This window comes from Myxocyprinus asiaticus, chromosome 28 (assembly GCF_019703515.2).
Source record: "Myxocyprinus asiaticus isolate MX2 ecotype Aquarium Trade chromosome 28, UBuf_Myxa_2, whole genome shotgun sequence".
Classification (NCBI taxonomy): Eukaryota; Metazoa; Chordata; class Actinopteri; order Cypriniformes; family Catostomidae; genus Myxocyprinus; species Myxocyprinus asiaticus.
In genome coordinates, this window is record NC_059371.1 from 32,989,243 (window position 1) to 33,008,255 (window position 19,013).

Sequence of the window (19,013 nt, forward strand, 5' to 3'; positions counted from 1 at the left end):
ATTAAGATTTTGCTTGGAAAAGTGCCTGCTTCATGGGATGTGACCAGTATGGAGTATTAGTTGCAACTCCAGCCCCCTTTAAGGCTAAGTGTGGAAGAGCAGGTGTGAGAATCTACCTCATCAATTACTTCACTGAATCATTTAAAAAGAGTCCAAACAGGAAATGCCCTAGTTAAAAAATGGACTGCAGCTCCAAGGGTGGTAGTGCAGGTAGATGCCAGAATCTTTTTTTAACAAGAAACCATTTGGTCCGACAAGGTCTTGGGGAATACTACAATTGGAAATAAACAATTTGGGACTTGAATGTTTGCTTTTAAATCTCTGATCACAATAAGATTTGTAGAAGAGCCAACTGTCATGAATCTTATTAAAAAGCAACAGGAAAATAATTCTCAAGAAACAGTTACTTGTCCTTGAAGACACTGGCAGACTACCACAAGTGGACCTGTCCCTCCCAACATTCAGTTGGTCAACAATTTGGGTTTTTCAATGTCCGATTTTAAAAAATTTCCCCCAATCCTAAATATGTCATCCTGATCTCATGAAAATGACCTGACTGTGATGGCATTTTTTCTTAATGATTTTAGCTAGTTAAAGTGAGTTAAATGTTCTCCCAAACAGTTTAAAAAGAGTTTGCTCTATTGAGTTTTAAATCAACAAATCCGACCTGAAAACCTGAGATGAAAAACGCAATTGCTGAAGCAATCACATAATTTCTTAGTACTTCTATGACATTTTCAGCTCCAGCCTGATCTCACGGAAATAACGTGACCGTGGCAATATTTTTACCAAAAAAATTGACGTGCTTCATTACACTGAACTGCAGTTTCCTAGTGAAATGTCCAGCGGGAGGTGCCAAAAGCAAGTGAAATGGTGTCGTAATCAGATGAGGTTTTTAAGGTGAATGTTAGATGGAGGTTTTAATGAATAAAACGTACCTATCTAACCTAAAACTTTAACCTAAACCTAACCAAATGTGTCCTGAAATCAAATGAGGGGCGAACAAGACAGACATCATTATGTGACATGAAAAGTAAATTTTCTGAAGCAGCCACGGCATATTGTGTTGCTTCTATGACACTTTCATATCAAGTGTAAGCTTGCGTGTTTGGCCTGGCTCCATAGTCCAAAGTCCAACACTCTTTCAGGTGAGCTGCCGCGCAAGCTAATCACTTTGGAATAAGTGTGTAAATGTAGGTAGGTCTGTAATGCAAGCGTTAAAATTTATATAGGGCCCTATGATTTCCGCAAAGCGGAAAACACTGATGGAATCGCGGAATCCGATTATAAAAACAGAATTAAATAAAAAAAACGTGGAATGTCACAGAATTTGACATATTTGGGATAAAATGTATATATGAATGCACAATTAATCAAAGTAAAATCATAATATGCCCAATTATTATGATTAAACCACAAAAGGCAGAGATAAATAAATAAATATACAGTTTTCATGTTGTGCATGCTTCAAAATGTGTGAAGCCGGCTGTTCATTCTCTGATCCTCATCATAATCATCGCACGTGCTCTGTGTGTTTAATAGATGACAAACAGCAGAGCACTCATTTACTGTTAAGCTTGCAGCACATGCAGACTATATATTTATATAATTAAATTGCAGACTTTAGTGGTTCGATAAGCACATGAAGCCATATAGTGAACTGCTTAGCCGGAAGTAGGGAGCATACAACATCGTCATACAACAAAATATACAAACTAAAAGTCATTTAAACAGAAGCGTGAAATTGAAGAAATTGTTAAGTAAATATATTATATATATATTATAGCAAAAATATATTATAATAAAATGTAACATACAATGTATTATTAATAAATAATAGTAATAATAATAATAATAATAATACAACCCCAGTTCCAAAAAGTTGGGACAGTATGAAAGATGTAATAAAAACAAAAAGGAGTGATTTGTAAATTATATTCACCCTTTGCTATATTGAAAGCACTACAACTAAACATGATGATTTACTTTGTGAATTTCATTGTTTTTTTATATAGTCACTTCAAATCAGATGACTGCAACACGCTCCAAAAATTTGGGACAGTCGAGTGTTTACCACTGTGAAACATCACCATTTCTTCTAATAACATTTATTAAGCATTTAGGCACTGAAGACACAAGTTTGCTAAGTTTAAAAAGTGGAATTTTCCCCCATACATCCATTATGCAGGTCTTCAGCTGCACAATTGTACCAGTCTTCATTGCCGTATTGTGCGCTTCATAATGCACCGCACATTTTCAATTGGAGACAGGTCAGGACTGCAGGCAGGCCAATGTAGCACTCGTACTCTCTGCTTATTCGGCCAGTATGTTGTTTGAAAATTCCAGGACGTCCCTAGAAAAGACGGTGCTGGATGGCAGTATATGCTGCTCCAACATTTTTACATATCTGTCTGCATTAATGGTGCCCTCATAGATGTGTGAGTTACCCATGCCATGGGCACTGACACACCCCTGGCTCATACAGACACTGGCTTTTGGACCTGATGCTGATAAAAGCTTGGATGGTCCTATTTCTCTTTGGCCTGGAGAACACGACGGCTGTGTTTTTCAAAAACTATTTGAAATGTGGACTCATCGGACCAAAAAACACGGTTCCACTGTTTTACTTTCCATCTAAGATGAGACCGAGCCCAGAGAAGTCGGCAGCGCTTCTGGACAGTGTTGATGTAGGGCTTCTGCTTTGCATAGTAAAGTCTTAACTTGCATCTGTTGATGCAGCAGCGAGTGGTGTTGACTAGCAAATAGGGTGACCAGATTCTTGCTTGTGGAAAACGGGACAGCCTCCTCCCAGCAAAAATTAAATTGATGTATCTTTACCTAGGCGCAGATCAATGCGAAATAGAGGGTGCATCCACATCTGTAACTGTTGTTACCTTGTACTTTTCACTGGCAGCAATTTTTCTCAGTGTGCGCTTGTCTTTCAAGAGTTTATCATAAAATATAGAGCAGTCCAGTCCAAAATTAAGACGTACTAAAAGCATTGCCTTCATGACTGTTACAGTCGAGATTTATCCAGTGTCCATGCTGCGTTCTTTAATGAGAACACATGCTTCACAGATGCAGATGTCCCAGGCAAGCACAAAACAAACTCCACGACCTTGGCTAAGACTCTGAAGTTGATGGTCTTGCTCTCCAGCTCACGAAAAACATCTGTCCATCTCTCAGACACGGTCGTCTTGTTCATGTTCCACGCAGTGATGCGACGAGTGACAATGTTTTTCATGCAAGCCCAACCAATCAAAGAGTGTGGTTTTGTCAATCAAACAGAGCAGGGATTCTAGAGTAGAAGTGTTCGAGGCTGCTCTGATTGTCTTTCTACTCTGGGATGTCTCTCAGAAGGGCCCACTCAAGTTTTTCTGTGTTCTCCAATGAGCGGCTCCAATTTTGGAAACAGAATGATAAGCAAAAAGTCCTTCACTTGCGTGCATTTTGTCAGATTCTGAACTTTGTTTCACAAAAAAAACGCTAACACTTGGTGTGGCACACTTACTTTTAGCAGCATCCACATGCTTTTTTGTATGAACATGCTGCGCGATGTCAGTGCGGCCTCCATGGGCGATGGAAGAGCGAGCTCCACAAATCTCATGCCTCACTTTACTAGGCTCTGTCTGTGACTCCTTTTTTGGAAATGTAAACTCTTTTTGAAGATCCTCATTAAATGTTTAATTCAATCATGTACTTCAAATAACACAGTGTGATTTTATTGGTTTTACAAGCCGTATCCTTGGCTACCTTTGATTAGAATACTAACGTGACTGAGAAAGCTGCACAGGCGATAAAGAAATTTTAGGAGAGGGGAAATGTGGGACGAAATGTGATTTTTTCAGAATAAGTCGGGACACTGGAGTACAGGACTGTCCCGGGAAAACGGGATGTCTGGCCACCCTACTAACAAAGGTTTACTAAAGTTATCCAAAGCCCATGTTCATGATATCCATTACAGATGAATGTCGTTTTTTAAGACAGTGACGTCTTGGGGATCAGAGATCACACGTATTCACAAGTGGTTTTTGTCTTACCCTTTACGCACCGAGATTTGACCAGACTCCTTGAATCTTTTAACTATATTGTGCACTGTAGAGGGTGAAATGCCCAAAATCCTTCCAGTTTGTCTTTGGCAAACATTGTTCTCAAAGTGCTGGATTATTTGCAGAAGCATCTGTTGGCAAATTGACAAGTCTTGAATGATCCTTGCTCTTGAAGGACTAGGCTGTTTTTGGAGGCTCCTTATTTACTATGACACGATTGCCTCACCTGTTTAACATCTCCTGTTTCACATCGCCTTGTTATTTTAAATCGTCAGATTGTTATTAGTCTTAAATTGCCCCTGTCTCAACTTTTTTGGAGCGTGTTGCAATCATCTGATTTGAAATTACTGTACATTTAACAAAAAAAATGAAATTCACAAGGTAAAACATCATATAATTTGTACTTGTAGTACTTGTAGTGCTTTCAATATAGTAAAGGGTGAATATAATTTACAAATCACTTCTTTTTGGTTTTATAAGCATTTTTCATACTGTTTTCGGAATTGGGGTTGTAATAATAATATATCAACAGTAATTAATTTATATATAAGCAATATCCCACAAGCAAGAGTGCTATTGTACTGAATACAAATTTTCATCAATGCTTTCATTAATACTGTGATTCCATTTCACAGCACTATATTTTACAAAAAAAATAACTCCAATGTTGTGTTTTGGAATGTGCTGCAAGGATCTGAGGATCTGCAAGCACTTCATTTGATAAAAAATAATGCAATGGTATGTTGAAATGTAATTGTTTTGTTTTAAGTCCTATCAGTTCATTTGACAGTGTTTTTATAATAAAATTAAATTAAACTAAAATACAGAATTCAGAAAAAAATACAACGGAAAACACGGAATTTGGGAAAAATAAAAAGGAATTTGGGAAAAAATAAAACAGATTTCATAGCCCTATGTATATTTTTTTAATATGATGTGTTAAAGTAAAAGTGTTTTGATATCATAGCAGTGTGAGTAATAGAACGAAAAATAAGTGTTTATTATTTTTAAGTGTTATTTAAATGTTAAAGTCATAATCAGCCATTGTACAGCCGATTTGTGTGAGAGTGAATAAAACGAACAGGTGTTTGTTTAGGCGGCACGTAAAACTCAGTTTGCAAAAATTTTGTCATTGTAAGGGCCTATTTTAAGAGCGCTAAGTCTTAAGCACAGCGCTATGTGATATGTCATACATGCATAGTCAGTGGGCATGGCCATGACGTTTTGGTATTTTCATGCAAGCATCTGCTAACTCTATGGTGAAATCGCACACCTAGCGCGGTCACGAAAATAGAGCCCGAGGTTGTTCAGCTCATGTCAGTTTGCACTCAGTTTCAGTGCGCCTTCTAATAAATCACACATTATGACTAAAAAATATTGAGATAAATAATGAGAGCTAAAATATTCTCCTAAAAATCTTAATTTGTGTTCTGCAGAAGAAAGGAAATCATACACATCTGGGATGGCATGAGGGTGAGTAAATGATGAGAGAATTTTCATTTTTTGGGTAAACTATCTCTTTAAAGTGATAGCTCAGCCATAATTTAATATTCTGTCATAATTTCTCTACCCTCATGTTGTTCCAAACCAGTGTGACGCTTTGTATTATGTGGAACACAAAATATGTTAGACAGAATGTTAGGTACTGACAGTCTCAGTCACCATTCACTTTCAAAATATATATATATAAAAAACACATTCACTGAAAGTAAATAGTGACTCAGGCTAACATTCTGTCTAATATCTCCTAATTGTGTTGCATGGAAGAAAGAATGCCATACGGGTTTGGAACAACATGATGGTGAATGTTTACAGAATTTCCATTAATAATAATAATAATTCTGTAATACATGTTAAATGTGTATTATGTAATGGAATATAGGGGAGTTAACGTCCATTATGTCATTTGTGAAAGTAACGAGTTAGTCACTACTTGAGTACTCATTTAATTGGATACTTTCTTACTCTTACTCAAGTAATTATTTATGTTAGAACTTTTACTTCTACTTGAGTAATTATTTTTTTGAAGTAATTGTACTTTTACTTGAGTACAGTTTTTGGCTACTCTACCCACCTCTGGATAGAGCTATATGAAAAACAAACATTTAAAAATAAATTAATGATATACAGTATTTTAAAATATGTTTGCATTACATACTAAAGAGAGAGAAAACGCTCAAATAATGTTACTAAATTCTGTATCCTTGCAGTTTTAAATCATGGCGATACACATTGCACACAAATGGCACATTTTCTTAGAATGACCCATGAAGACATAACTAGTGAAAAAAAGTCTCTCTAAAATGAGCCAGAAACACAGCTGTTCTTGTTCCTTATAATGCATTCGAAGCAAGGCATTACACATGCACAATTGTTTGGCACTGAACAAGATGAGACTGACCAGATTCATTATTTTCAACCCCTCAAGAAATCTACAGTACTGTAACTACACTGGGCTAACGTTTAGCGATTTCACATAAATTACATGGCACAATCATCAGTGTGCAAAAAGCATTTCAGGAAGAGTAAAGACACCTATTCAGGTATGACCTTTGCTAGATCAACCGAGGAACTGATTTCATATAAATCTTGGCACAAATTACGGCAACTCAGATGTCATTCAAGCGTTTGATTGCTGTGAGCATTAGGGGGAGGATTAATAAATATTATAATTTAGGCTTCTCTGACTAAGGCAGTTTAAATCTGTTTAAATTTTTACTTTGAAAGGCAAGTGGTCCTTTGATACTTCTAGACAAAGCAGAGAGAAAAAAAGATTTGTCCTAAGGGTACAACACTTTTAGCAATGGCCTCACATACCAAAAATCCATGAATAACTCATCCAAAAACTTCATATTTTATTTTCAAGGCAACAACAGAATAATGCATGTGAATTGCATTCATAGCTGAACCGCTGACATCTGTTGAGAGGGATAGATGTTTTGTTTATGCTCAGTGGTTGACCCATTGAGGGAAAAACTCAATATGCAATATTATAATATTACAACATTAATATTATCATGCAAGATGACCATTTTATTTCCCTTAAGAAGAGTAAATAAAACACTTTCAGAATTATGATATGCTAATTAGTGAATATTGGCTATACTAAAGCATTTTAGCATACAGCAATTATTAAGACAATGGCTATGTTGGAATGAATACTACCTAACTGCTTTCTGAATACTGTGCAGAATACAATGTAAAATATCACATTTGTATATATAATATACATTTATACTGTACATACATTAATACATACATATATATATATATATATATATATATATATATAAAATATATACATATATAATATATATATATATATATATATATATATATATATATATATATATATATATATATATATATATATATACTGTATATATATACACACAGTACTGTGCAAAAGTCTTAAGCACATTATATTTTTCACAAAAACATTTGTCTTAAAACATTTGTCTTTAATATATTCTACTTAAATATCTATTTTAGATTCAACATGCACTTTGTTAATAGAATTGAATAGAAGAAGAACAAGAAGCCCTACAACAGATTATATGGCCCCCACAGAGCCCGGATCCCAACATTATTGAGTCTGGAATTACATGAAGAGACAGAACCAATTGTACCTAAATAGATAGAAGAACTGTGGAAAGTTCTCCAAAAAGCTTGGAACATCCTATCTGCCATCAACCAAGAAAAACTGTGTCCAGGTGTACCTGGGAGAATTGCTGCTGTTTTGAAGGCAAAGTTGTCTCACCAAATATTGATTGATTTTGCTTTTTTATGTTTACTGGACTTTGTATGATGCTTATTGATGAATGAAAACTATTTATGGCACTATTTTTTAAGACATCCTCTAGGGATGTGCCCGGAGCTGAATACCCTATTCGGTAATCCACAAATAATGACTTCAAAACGAATTACAAATTCATCCAAATAATGGAAAAATTATTTGTTTGACTGACTATCCAAGAAGCACAAGGATAAAAAAAAAAATAACATATCCAAAATTACAATTAATTTATATGTTTGTGCAGCCAATATTTCTAAAGTGTAAACCTTATGAATGAAAATGTGCACGGTGTGATTTAAAATCAGATCTGTTTATTACCCGTATCTGGAGATTGTTGAGACTAACATTAACTAAGTTACTACACATCATATACATTTTGCACTTCTTGAAATGTCTATGTTAATGTATTCACACGTGTGGCAGCGGGGGTGTGGTCAAGCATCTCTCCGGAGAGAGAGAAAGCGGAAAGGGCGCTTACACCTGAGCTAAATTATGTCTAACACCTGTCTCTAATTTCAATGAGCACGGGAGAGTGGCTTAAAAGAGCCACACCGCCAGCAGTCGGGGAGAGAGACTGGCGCAAGAAAGGCCACGACGCTGCATTATATTGTATTATTAGTGTAATGAACTGTTTGAGTAAATCTTTGCCTGTGAAGCTGACGAGTGTGGAACTGTAAGCGTCAGGATGCATTATTAAAACTCCTACCTGAACCAGGAAATCTTGCTTCTGGCCTCCTCCTTTCCACTAAGAAGTGTTACAACACGATTCACACATAATGATTCCCATGTATTCATTTATAATCCAACCTGAGCTTGATGATAAATTCCTGACCTGAAGTGATGATTTCAAAATGGTGAGTGTAAAGTGTCCTTGAGCTCTGGAAAGGCGCAATATAATTTAAATTAAGTATTATTATTATTATTCTTTTCCCGTTATTCTCTTCTGAAAAACCTAGAGAGGCTTGCTCTTACCAATTATTCTAGTGCATTTTGCTACAGTAATTCTGCACATGTAATTTGTCTACATAATTATGTCCTCCACATTAGAATTCAAATATCTGCACACAAATCAGCCTTGAGAGTATCATATAAATTCCTGATAGACTTATGGGACTTTCACTTGTTTGTAGGCTATACTGATTTATTCTCATTTCTTTTAATGCTTGTATTTAATATTCGCTGCAAAATGTGTGCTTGATATTTCAAAATTGCTTGACACCTCGTGCCTCCAGAATAATGTTATTATACATGCACAGACTTAAATGAAAATTCTGTTTCAGCAGACATTAATGTCAGAAATACCAGGAGAAACCACAGTTAACAACATATTCCACAGTTAATTTAGCCTAAAAATTCAGCTTCATTTGGTAAGGAAAAAAAAGAATAAAATAATAATAACATTATTATTATTATTATTATTATTATTATTATTATTAGGCTATTATTATGAATAAGCATATACAAAGCATATTTTATTTATAGAAACTATAAATGTAATAGAGTAACATTTAAAAATGGGCATTTCCTTTAGTTTTGACAGATTCGGTTCTAACCGAATACAGATACAGATACAGATGCAGATAATGGCTTCACTGCACACCACTTACATCCTCACTATTCAACATTTTGCACAAGTGCCTAAAATGTTTGCACAGTACTATACTGTATGTTTCACATATACAGTATATTAAAAAACAGTATGTGAAACACAGTGCATTATTGTCCTCACGTGACTTCATCATGCATGTTAAATTTCAGCAAGACATGTCCAGTTATAATCTTGGAAATAAAAACAGTTATGAACTTACCTGGTGCTGACCTTGAAAATGTATCAACATCCAGCAAACTCCTGGAAAAAACAGAAATGCTCAATTATACCACAATTGCTGCTATAATGAACCAACAAATTGACTCTACAGGAATAAATAAGTAGCTTTGCCCTATCTAAACAAAGAGTCTGTTGATGTTCAACGAGCAGGTTTAAGCTTTCTCTCACATCAATAATAAAGGTCATGAACATTTAAAGCCAACATGAAATCAAAATTTACTCTATTTCCTTTCATAATGCACTTTTGTTAATGTGAATGATTCATTGCTGGGTGTTATTCCATGATCAAACATTATGCTTCTTATGTTCATTTCGTGAAAAACAGTTTGGGAAAACATGACTTGATTATTTTTAATTCTGGTATGTTACGTCCATTTTTCACGATCCAATGGATTCCCAATGGATAAAATCAAGTCCCGCCCTACATTTTGATTCACTCAGAAATACGTCACATTACAGAAGTAAAAAAGGTTGCAAACTGCGTTGTTGACTTTAAAGGCTAGGGTATACTTTGTTTTTCCACGTTGCATACAGTCGTACACCCTTATACTTTATACTTTGGCCTCACCTCTGACAATAAAAGAATATTTCAACATAGTAAGCTTTGATGAGGGCACTGCTGGCTTGGAACCAAAAAACTGTTGATAAAAAGTCAAGTTTTCAAAATTCACAACTGCTACAGCTGCAGCAAACAACTTGTGTTGTTGTGATCCATCAGTCTGTTATTGGTCTCTGACGGTGCATTTTAAGAAGGCCAGATGGCTGCAAGACGGACATGATGGAAGAGCAGTAACAGCGACCCATAGATATTCTCTCGCAGGATAATATATTTTTTTTATATAAATATAAAGAGGAATAGAAGAAAGGTTAGAGAAGTACAGCAGAGAGCACATTAATCCATCCAACTGAGTAGACAATCGATTCCATCTCTAGTATGCAGGATACGGCTCTGAGCAACAGGAGGTATTGCCTGACATCTGGTGTGACGCCAACTGTGACGTTTCCAATCCGAATAAATCGGGTCCTGAAGCTCTGGCATCTCAACAGGGAGTGCTTTCACGTGCACCATACTGAGGGGGATCCCTTGACATAACACCTGGCGTTAACTGTTGGGCTTTAGGTGATGACCTTCAGAATAACATCAGAATAATAACACCAAGAAAGTGGTTGTTATATTGAAAAAAAAAAATCCACATCAGTTTAAAAATAATAAGACTTGTTTTCAGATAATATATTCTGATTTGGGAAAAAAAAAATAGCATTTTTTTTCTTGGTTTAAAACTAATGCATGTCATTTCTGTGCCAGTAACGCCACCGAACGGAATTGCAAAAATAAACAATGTTTCAAACAGGCTTTCCAAATACACCATATATTTTATAGGAGATTTAACACTGAAAAAGTTTCACATCAGCATTAAAGGGATAGTTCAGATCCTATGAAATCAAAGTTCAAAAATTGAAATCAAACAGAGTTTTGTAACTTTCAGCCCACATGTGTTACAATGAGGTCATTTGCTTATGTACTCCCTAACAAGGACACTATTAGCAGACATCTGCATTTAAAATGTACAGTCTCTTCCAGAAAAATGGACCAAAATTATTGATGACTCAGTCTGCACTTCACAGATTTATGTCCAAAATAAGAATGTCCCTCTCTCTGCAACAGACCAGTCCTCTTGGGAAGTTTGTACTTACGATGTGATGTACGTCAAGAGATTTTTGTCAGAAACAATGTACCTGTTTTGCTATTTTATATTTCTTTCTTACTTTTTCACAAACTGACAAAGACAATGCGCTTTTTTAGCACCAATGCAACAAAATGAATAGCAAAGATGTGCATTAGGAATGTAATTGATGCATTAAATTCCTATTTTATTGGCCATTCTAATGCATTAAGGCAAACCCTTTGATATGTCAGGAAACTCCTCATCACAAGAAAGAAAACTGAACTCACCAAGCTAGTTCACAGGGTTTTTAAGGATATTTCAAGACAAAAAATTCTGATTAAGAAAATGATGTTTTGCAGTATAGGCCCTAATACTTTTTCATTTATGTAATAATCTCCATTATGGTTGGGCAAATTAGTCCATTAGTGAATTATATTACTGTATGCTGTAACCTCCAAATCAAGTTATGAAGATCAGGTAATACATAATTCAAACACTGACGCACACAAAAAGAACACAGCAGACCTACATATCTGTGTCCTTTTCTATTTTATAACAAGACGGGAGAAATCTGTGCTCAAAGGGAAACAGTCTGACAGTACAGCAATTTCCTCATTGTGCTGCCAAGTTGGAGTCATATGTTCAATAAACATGCAGGGAAAATGTTTTCCTTTGCTTCTCAAAATATGGGCACGATCTGGAATATATGAATATACAAGCTTTCCCTGACAAACACAACAGATCCCTGAGATCTCCAGGTCTGGGAGTCTTCAGCACATTCCCCCGTTCTGGTTTCCCTCCAGACTGTCCCTTACCGAGAGACACAACAGCATCTGGTGCAATCTGTGTTGACAGTGACAAACAACCTTGATGAATTGGCTTCCCCTGTGAACAGCTTCCACAATTTGCCAGCATAATGCACTGACAGAAAGAAACTCTTTTACTAACTTGTTGCCTTTCAAAGTGGTATCTGTTTAGAATGTCTGCATGCAATTTCATTATAGATCAAAAATTTCATTTTTCAATTACATCAAAACAGTGTTTTGCTTGTTTTTTCGATTTGAATTCTTGGTGAAAGTCATGAACTTGCAGTCTGAACATACAAATATAAATTTTTGGATTTAATATAACTGTAATCTATACTGTAAATTCCACAAACTCATGTATATTTGCACCTTGTCCTGGGTTTTCCAACACTGTAGTCTCATGACAACTCATAATAATTTGTCAGAGATGACGAAATCGTAAGTTATCAAATGATTTGGCTTGTACAAAAAGGTACCACTTTTATTCTCATAAAGACCAACCAATCAACAAACAAAATTTCAAATCAATACAATACAGGCATCAAATTTAAGTTAGGCTCCTATCCAACACTTTATTTTAAGTTAGGGTTTGGGTAAGGGGTTAGACTTTATGGTTAGGTTTAGGATAGGGTTAGGGGTTAAACTTGGGGTAAAAATCATAATAGCATTGTTCGTAAAAAGAATATTTCGGACTCAATACAAGTTAAAGGGATAGTTCACCCCAAAATAAAAATTCTCTCATCATTTACTCACCCTCATACCATACCAGATGTGTATGACTTTCTTTCTTCCGCAGAAGACAAATTTTGATTTTTGGAAGAATACTTCAGCTCTGTAGGTCTATATATTGTGAGTGAATGGGTGCCAACATTTTGACGCTACAAAAAGAACATAAAGGAATCATAAAAGTAATCCATATGACCCCAGTGTTTTAATCCATAACTTCAGAAGTGATATGACAGGTTTGAGTGAGAAACAGATCAATAATTAAGTTATTTTATGCTAGAAATTCTTCTCCCTGCCCAGTAGGTGGCAATGAAGAATGTGAATCACCAAAAACATAAGAAGAATATGAAAGTGAAAGTGGAGATTGACTGAGCAGGGAGGAGAATTTATAATATGAAAGGACTTAAATATTGATCTGTTTCTCACCCATTTCGCTTCAGGAGACACTGATTTAACTACTGGAGTCTTATGGATTACTTTTATGGTGACTTATGTGGTTTTTGGAGCTTCAAAATGTTGGCACCCAATCACTTGCATTGTATGGACCTACAGAGCTGAACAAATCTTCATTTGAGTTAAACCGATGAAAGAAAGTCATACACATCTGGGATGGCAAAAATCATTAATAGTAAATGATGAAAGAATTTTCATTTTTGGGTGAACTATTCATTTAAGCTCAATCAACAGCATTTGTTGCATAATGTAATTTCGACTTATCCCTCATTTTCTTTAATAAAGAAGAATAAATCGAGATATCAGTGAGGCACTTACAACAGAAATGAACGGGGACACTTTTTGGAGGGATTAAAGGCAGAAATGGCAAACTCATAATTTCATAACTTACATTAATTATTCTGTTAAAACTTGTGTTATTTGATCTGTAAATTTGTTTACAGTCATTTTTAGGATTTGCAATGCATTGCGTAGTCATGGCAATGAAATTATAAAATTTGATAGATATTTACACAGAAAAGGTTAGTAAGCTAATTTTCACACTAAAATCATGTTAACACGCATATTGTTTGCATTGTGGCTATACTTTTGAATCAGTGAGTATTTTAATGTTTACGGATTGGCCCCATCCAATCCTATCTATAGATTCTATTGAAATCTATTGTAAGTGCCTCACGTTAACCCAGATTTTTGTTTTTTTTAAAGAAAAGGAGGAACGAGTCAAAATTAGTTTTTGTGGTAATCAACATTATGCCATTATATAATATTAAAACAGCACAAATGCTGTCGATTGAGCTTAACTTGTTTTAACCCAAAACATTCCATAAATTTTTCTCTATCGGAGTAAAAGTTGCACGCTTTCTTACATTTTCGTCTCTTCTCCTACTAATTATTACAACTTTTCATGAGATCGAGTTGAGTTTTCCGAATGCCCAATGCGTGAAAAAATCTGTTCATCAGCTGAGTTACACATTCATATTGCACAGTATACAAATGTCCACAAAATTCCCCAGCACATAACAATATATTGATAAATTGGTTATTATTATGTTGATAAATCAGATACTACGATGGCTGTGTTTTAAAAACCAAGAGTGGCCTACTTAGACAGTATTATTGGCCATCAAGGCATAGCATTGTTTGTCATGTTCCATTTGAAAGTTCATATAATACACTTATGTTCTCCAAAAATATATTTTCTACACTAACATAAAACTAATTTAAAATACCATGGTAAATGAATATGGTATTCAAAATATCATGGTATAAAGGGACATAATTTAACTATTATCTATAAAGTCTACAAACTCTAGCCTATTTTCACCTTGTATTGCTGTGACCATTAACTCAGGTTTTCTGCAGCGCTGAGATGGCTGTTGCCTTTTAAAATCCCAAAGGAACTGTGTCATGTCAAAAGTGTAGCAAAAATTCATTGGGTATCTAGAAGCAAAACACCCAGGCGCACATTTTATTGCTGTATTTCATTTTTCATTCATTCTGATCTGTTGCATTCATCTCCCAGCAGGCTCAATATGTACCATGAGGTACTACTTGCTCCATTTTCTTGCCCCGTCTTCCACCTCATCCAAATTACAGCTGAAAGCTCAGCAGGCAGAGCCTGGCGGCCGCAGATGTGTCTCATGTATAAAGAGACCTCCCTTAGAAATCTGGGCAAGCCATGTCTGAAGTGAAGGCTTTATGCAAACACACAGACGGCATCAGCAGTCAACACATTCATTATTCAGGACAGAGTCTGTGCTGTTGTTTGTTGCCAGTGGTGTCTGTCCAACAAGGAGAGAACATTCCAGAGGGACACAGCAAGGGAAGAGGTCAGCCAGGCATTAAAAAAGGTTGCTCTTTATATACACAGATTAAACTGTGACTTGGATTATAGCAATGCTTTTTTGATTTCCTTTTTGTAAAAGCAAAACTAAATCAAAGAAACACCTAAGCACCTGAACACGCCCCTTCTCTTCAAGCAAGACTTTCACACAGTCACTAAACAAAAAAATGTATGTGTTGTATTTACTTAATATATTCACATAGCCTTTTTGCGTAACTCTTTTTTTTTTAGAAAATTCATCTTATGGTAATTTTGTGTCAGCACAAATAGAAAACTTTAGTTAGATATACACAAATGTATCAGTTCATTCAACTTTATTTACTTAAAAATGTAATGGTACATGAATAAGATTTAGCAACTAATAGCAAGTTGTTTCAAATTTACATTTATATCACTGTAGCTACTTAAAGGGATAGTTCACCCAAAAATAAAAATTCTCTCATCATTTACTCACCCTCATGCTATCAGATGTGTATGACTTTCTTTCTTCTGCTGAACTCAAATAAAGATTTTTAGAAGAATATCTCAGCTCTGTCGTTCCATACAATGCAATCGAATGGTGGCCAGAACTTTGAATCTTCAAAAATCACATAAAGTCAGCAGAAAAGTAATCCATACAACTCCAGTGGTTAAATCTATTTCTTCAGAAGTGATATGATAGGTGTGGGTGAGAAACAGAACAATATCTAAGCCTGTTTTTACTATGAATCTCCACTTTCACTTTCACATTCTTCTTTTGTTTTTGGCCATTTGCATTCTTTGTGCATACCTCCACCTACTGGGCAGGGAGGAGAATTTAAAGTACAAAAGGACTTAAATATTCATCTGTTTCGCACCCACACCTATCAATTTGCTTCTTAAGAGATCTAACCTTTGGAGTCTTATGGATTACTTTTATGTGCCATTATGAGCATTTTGGAGCTTCAAACTTTTGGTACCCATTCAAATGCATTGTGAGGACCAACAGAGCTGAGATATTCTTCTAAATACCTTTGCTTGTGTTAAGTAAAAGAAAAAAAGTCATACACATCTGGGATAGCATGAGGGTGAGTAAATGATGGGAGAATTTTCACTTTTGGTTGAACTACCCCTTTAATTTACTTGGCTCTAAAGTAAATAATAACTGAGCTCATTAAACTTGATTTCCCCAAAAAAAAACAAAAAAAGTGCACATAAAGGAAAAATGACATGACTAGTTCTGTTCAAGTGGTCCAAGTTGACCACTAATGGTACACTAATCACCCTGGTGACTTTACACGAAACAGCTATTAACAGTAAAACAAAATCAATAATACTAAAAATAACTAAAATCTCTATGAATTCTTAATTACAACTAATTAAATGCCCACATAAGTTCCTTTTGAACAAAACAAACATGCTTAAATTATTCAAGCACAAGGGCTTCTAGGTGTTCCCCACAACCTCAGTTACAGGGTACTTAATTGTTTGAGTTAGTCGTACTTAAAACCTTAATTTTATGGATTTGTAAAATAACGAAGTTCAAGGAACTCACGATTATTCATTTATGTAACTCTAAGTTCACACCTCATGCCTCCAGAATAATGTTATTATACATGCACAAACATAAATTAAAATTCTGTTTCAGCAGACATTAATGTCAGAAATACGAGGAGAAACCACAGTTAACAACATATTCCACAGTTAATTTAGCCTACAAATTCAGCTTCATTTGGTAAGGGAAAAAAATGATATTTTGTACTGTACAAATGAATGAAATTTTTTTTTTTTCAGTGTAGCCTTCCAAGTCTATTAGTGACTACTTTAAACACAAAAAAAGTAAAATAACACTTCTAAATCAACATACTACTTATGTCTATATACTCCTATTTAGATGGAAATACATATGACCATTTCCCTCAAGCTAGAGTGGTTCGAATGCAACTATGATGTACAAAAATGCAGCTCAGTAGGTACTGAGACACCGCCTCTGATCAGAATAGCCACAACCTCATAGAAGCTGCAAGATTACCCCAAAACAACAACAACAACAACAAAAAAGTACTTTGGTGGTACCATGGTACAGTGATTGTACCATATGCATATGGCACTTTAATATAGGTGATTGTGATTACCATATTCATAAATCATGGTATTTACATGATACTCCAATGCACTTCAAAGTGTACAGTGGTACATGTCCAAATAACATGGTATTACCATGTTCAGTACACATGATACTGCCATGAGACATGTCCTGAAAAAAAGGTATGACCATGGTACATGTTCAAAATTCATGGTATTGCCGTGGGACATTTATAAAAATAAAAAAGCACGGTCCTTGCCTGGTACGTGTCCCAAAAACAATAGTAATGGGTATGCTACACGGAAGGAATTTCGTACTTTTTTGATAGTGAAATCCTCTATTTCATTTTAATTGTTTCCAGCTATCGTTCAAGAGACCATGATATTTATTGTGACTGAAATTTCCCTCACGCATGAGTGTTTGTCTTACAGAAAGACCGTGCAATAGTTTATTTGTTGTTGTCTCCGTACGGTTACTCGCTTGTTGGAAAAAAAATTGTCAATGTATTTTAATTGTTAACTCTATTCATATGGACAGATATAAATAGCCTATATAAAACTAACCAAGCGAAAAAAAAAGAAAGGAAAAAAAAGACAATTAAATCCTTTTTACGACGCGTCGTCGCAAATCAATATTCGTCCATTAATCGCTCTTACCTGCACGAGACTGTGATCTCTATTTTAGTGGCAGGTACGCTGCTATTTAACGGATCAAACTCCCCGATCGATGCCATTTCAGCTCCTCGGGAGTTTGGCACAAGTCTTCAGATCACTCCAAAATCTGGGACTCGCTCGCCTCGGGAGTCACAAGTGTAATATAACCCAGCACACGGCGCAGAAATGTTTTCTTATCATTTGAAGAGCGCGAGCATCATCCGGTCCGTTTGAGTCTTACCCCCTCGCGCACCTGGAGGAGAGAGCTCGCGCGTCCGCGTGTGGTGGTGCGCGCGTTTGATTGGCAGGCAGAGTCTGACTGGACCTCGTCTCGCCCTCCCTCTCTGAGCGGACACACCGACCCCGCTTTGAAAACTTAAACTGAGAGCATCAGTTTTTAATATTACAGAAGCCATCCAATATTTATGAGATGTGGTGTCAGATAGGGCTCTGAAACCTTTGGGGACGTTTAATCCATTCGATTTTCAGATATCCCGCCTTCCAAATGCCCACAGCTTTTAAAATCCGGTTAGCAGCTGTGGTAAACGTCCATAGTGCGCAATATAAATAGTAACCATATATCCATATATATATATATATATATATATATATATATATATATATATATATATATATATATATATATATATATATATATATATATATATACATAGTGTGTGTGTGTGTGTGTGTGTGTGTGTGTGTGTGAGTGAGTGAGAGAGAGAGAGAGAGAGAGAGAGAGAGAGAGAGAGAGAGAGAGAGAGACATTAAGGGGGGCTCAAGAGTCAGGACAAAGTGTCACAAAAATGCCTCAGAAATTCAAAATGTGGGGGAAAAAAAAAAAGGTGTTATTATGCTGATACATCAGATACCACAATGCCTACCAAGACAGCATATTTGCAGATAAAATGTTTAATTTGGATGTTCTGACAGACCTACATTGCTCAAAAACGCTGTCTACACCAACCAAAAAATACTCAAAACATTAAAAACCATGGCATTGCCATAATACATGCACACACACAAAAACATGGTACTGCTATTGTACATATAAAACATGGTTGCAATGGCATATCTCCAAAACCATGGTTTGGCACTTTAGTAAAAAACAAAAACAAAACCTTTGGTCTTTGTCTTCTTTTTCAGCC

The 19,013-nt window shown here is 35.6% G+C and overlaps 1 protein-coding gene across 1 annotated transcript in view; it reads right to left on the bottom strand.

The window, feature by feature from the left end:
- The window catches only part of LOC127419306 (copine-9-like), a 114,561-nt gene extending 96,481 nt beyond the window's left edge, over positions 1 to 18,080 (bottom strand). The window contains exons 1-2 of the mRNA XM_051660623.1: positions 17,869 to 18,080; positions 9,654 to 9,694 (exon numbers count right to left, since the gene is read on the bottom strand). Of these exons, the coding sequence (XP_051516583.1) occupies positions 9,654 to 9,694; positions 17,869 to 17,945 (118 nt within the window). The 5' untranslated portion in view covers positions 17,946 to 18,080. The remainder of the gene's footprint in view (positions 1 to 9,653; positions 9,695 to 17,868) is intronic.
- Between the last annotated feature and the right edge of the window lie 933 nt (positions 18,081 to 19,013).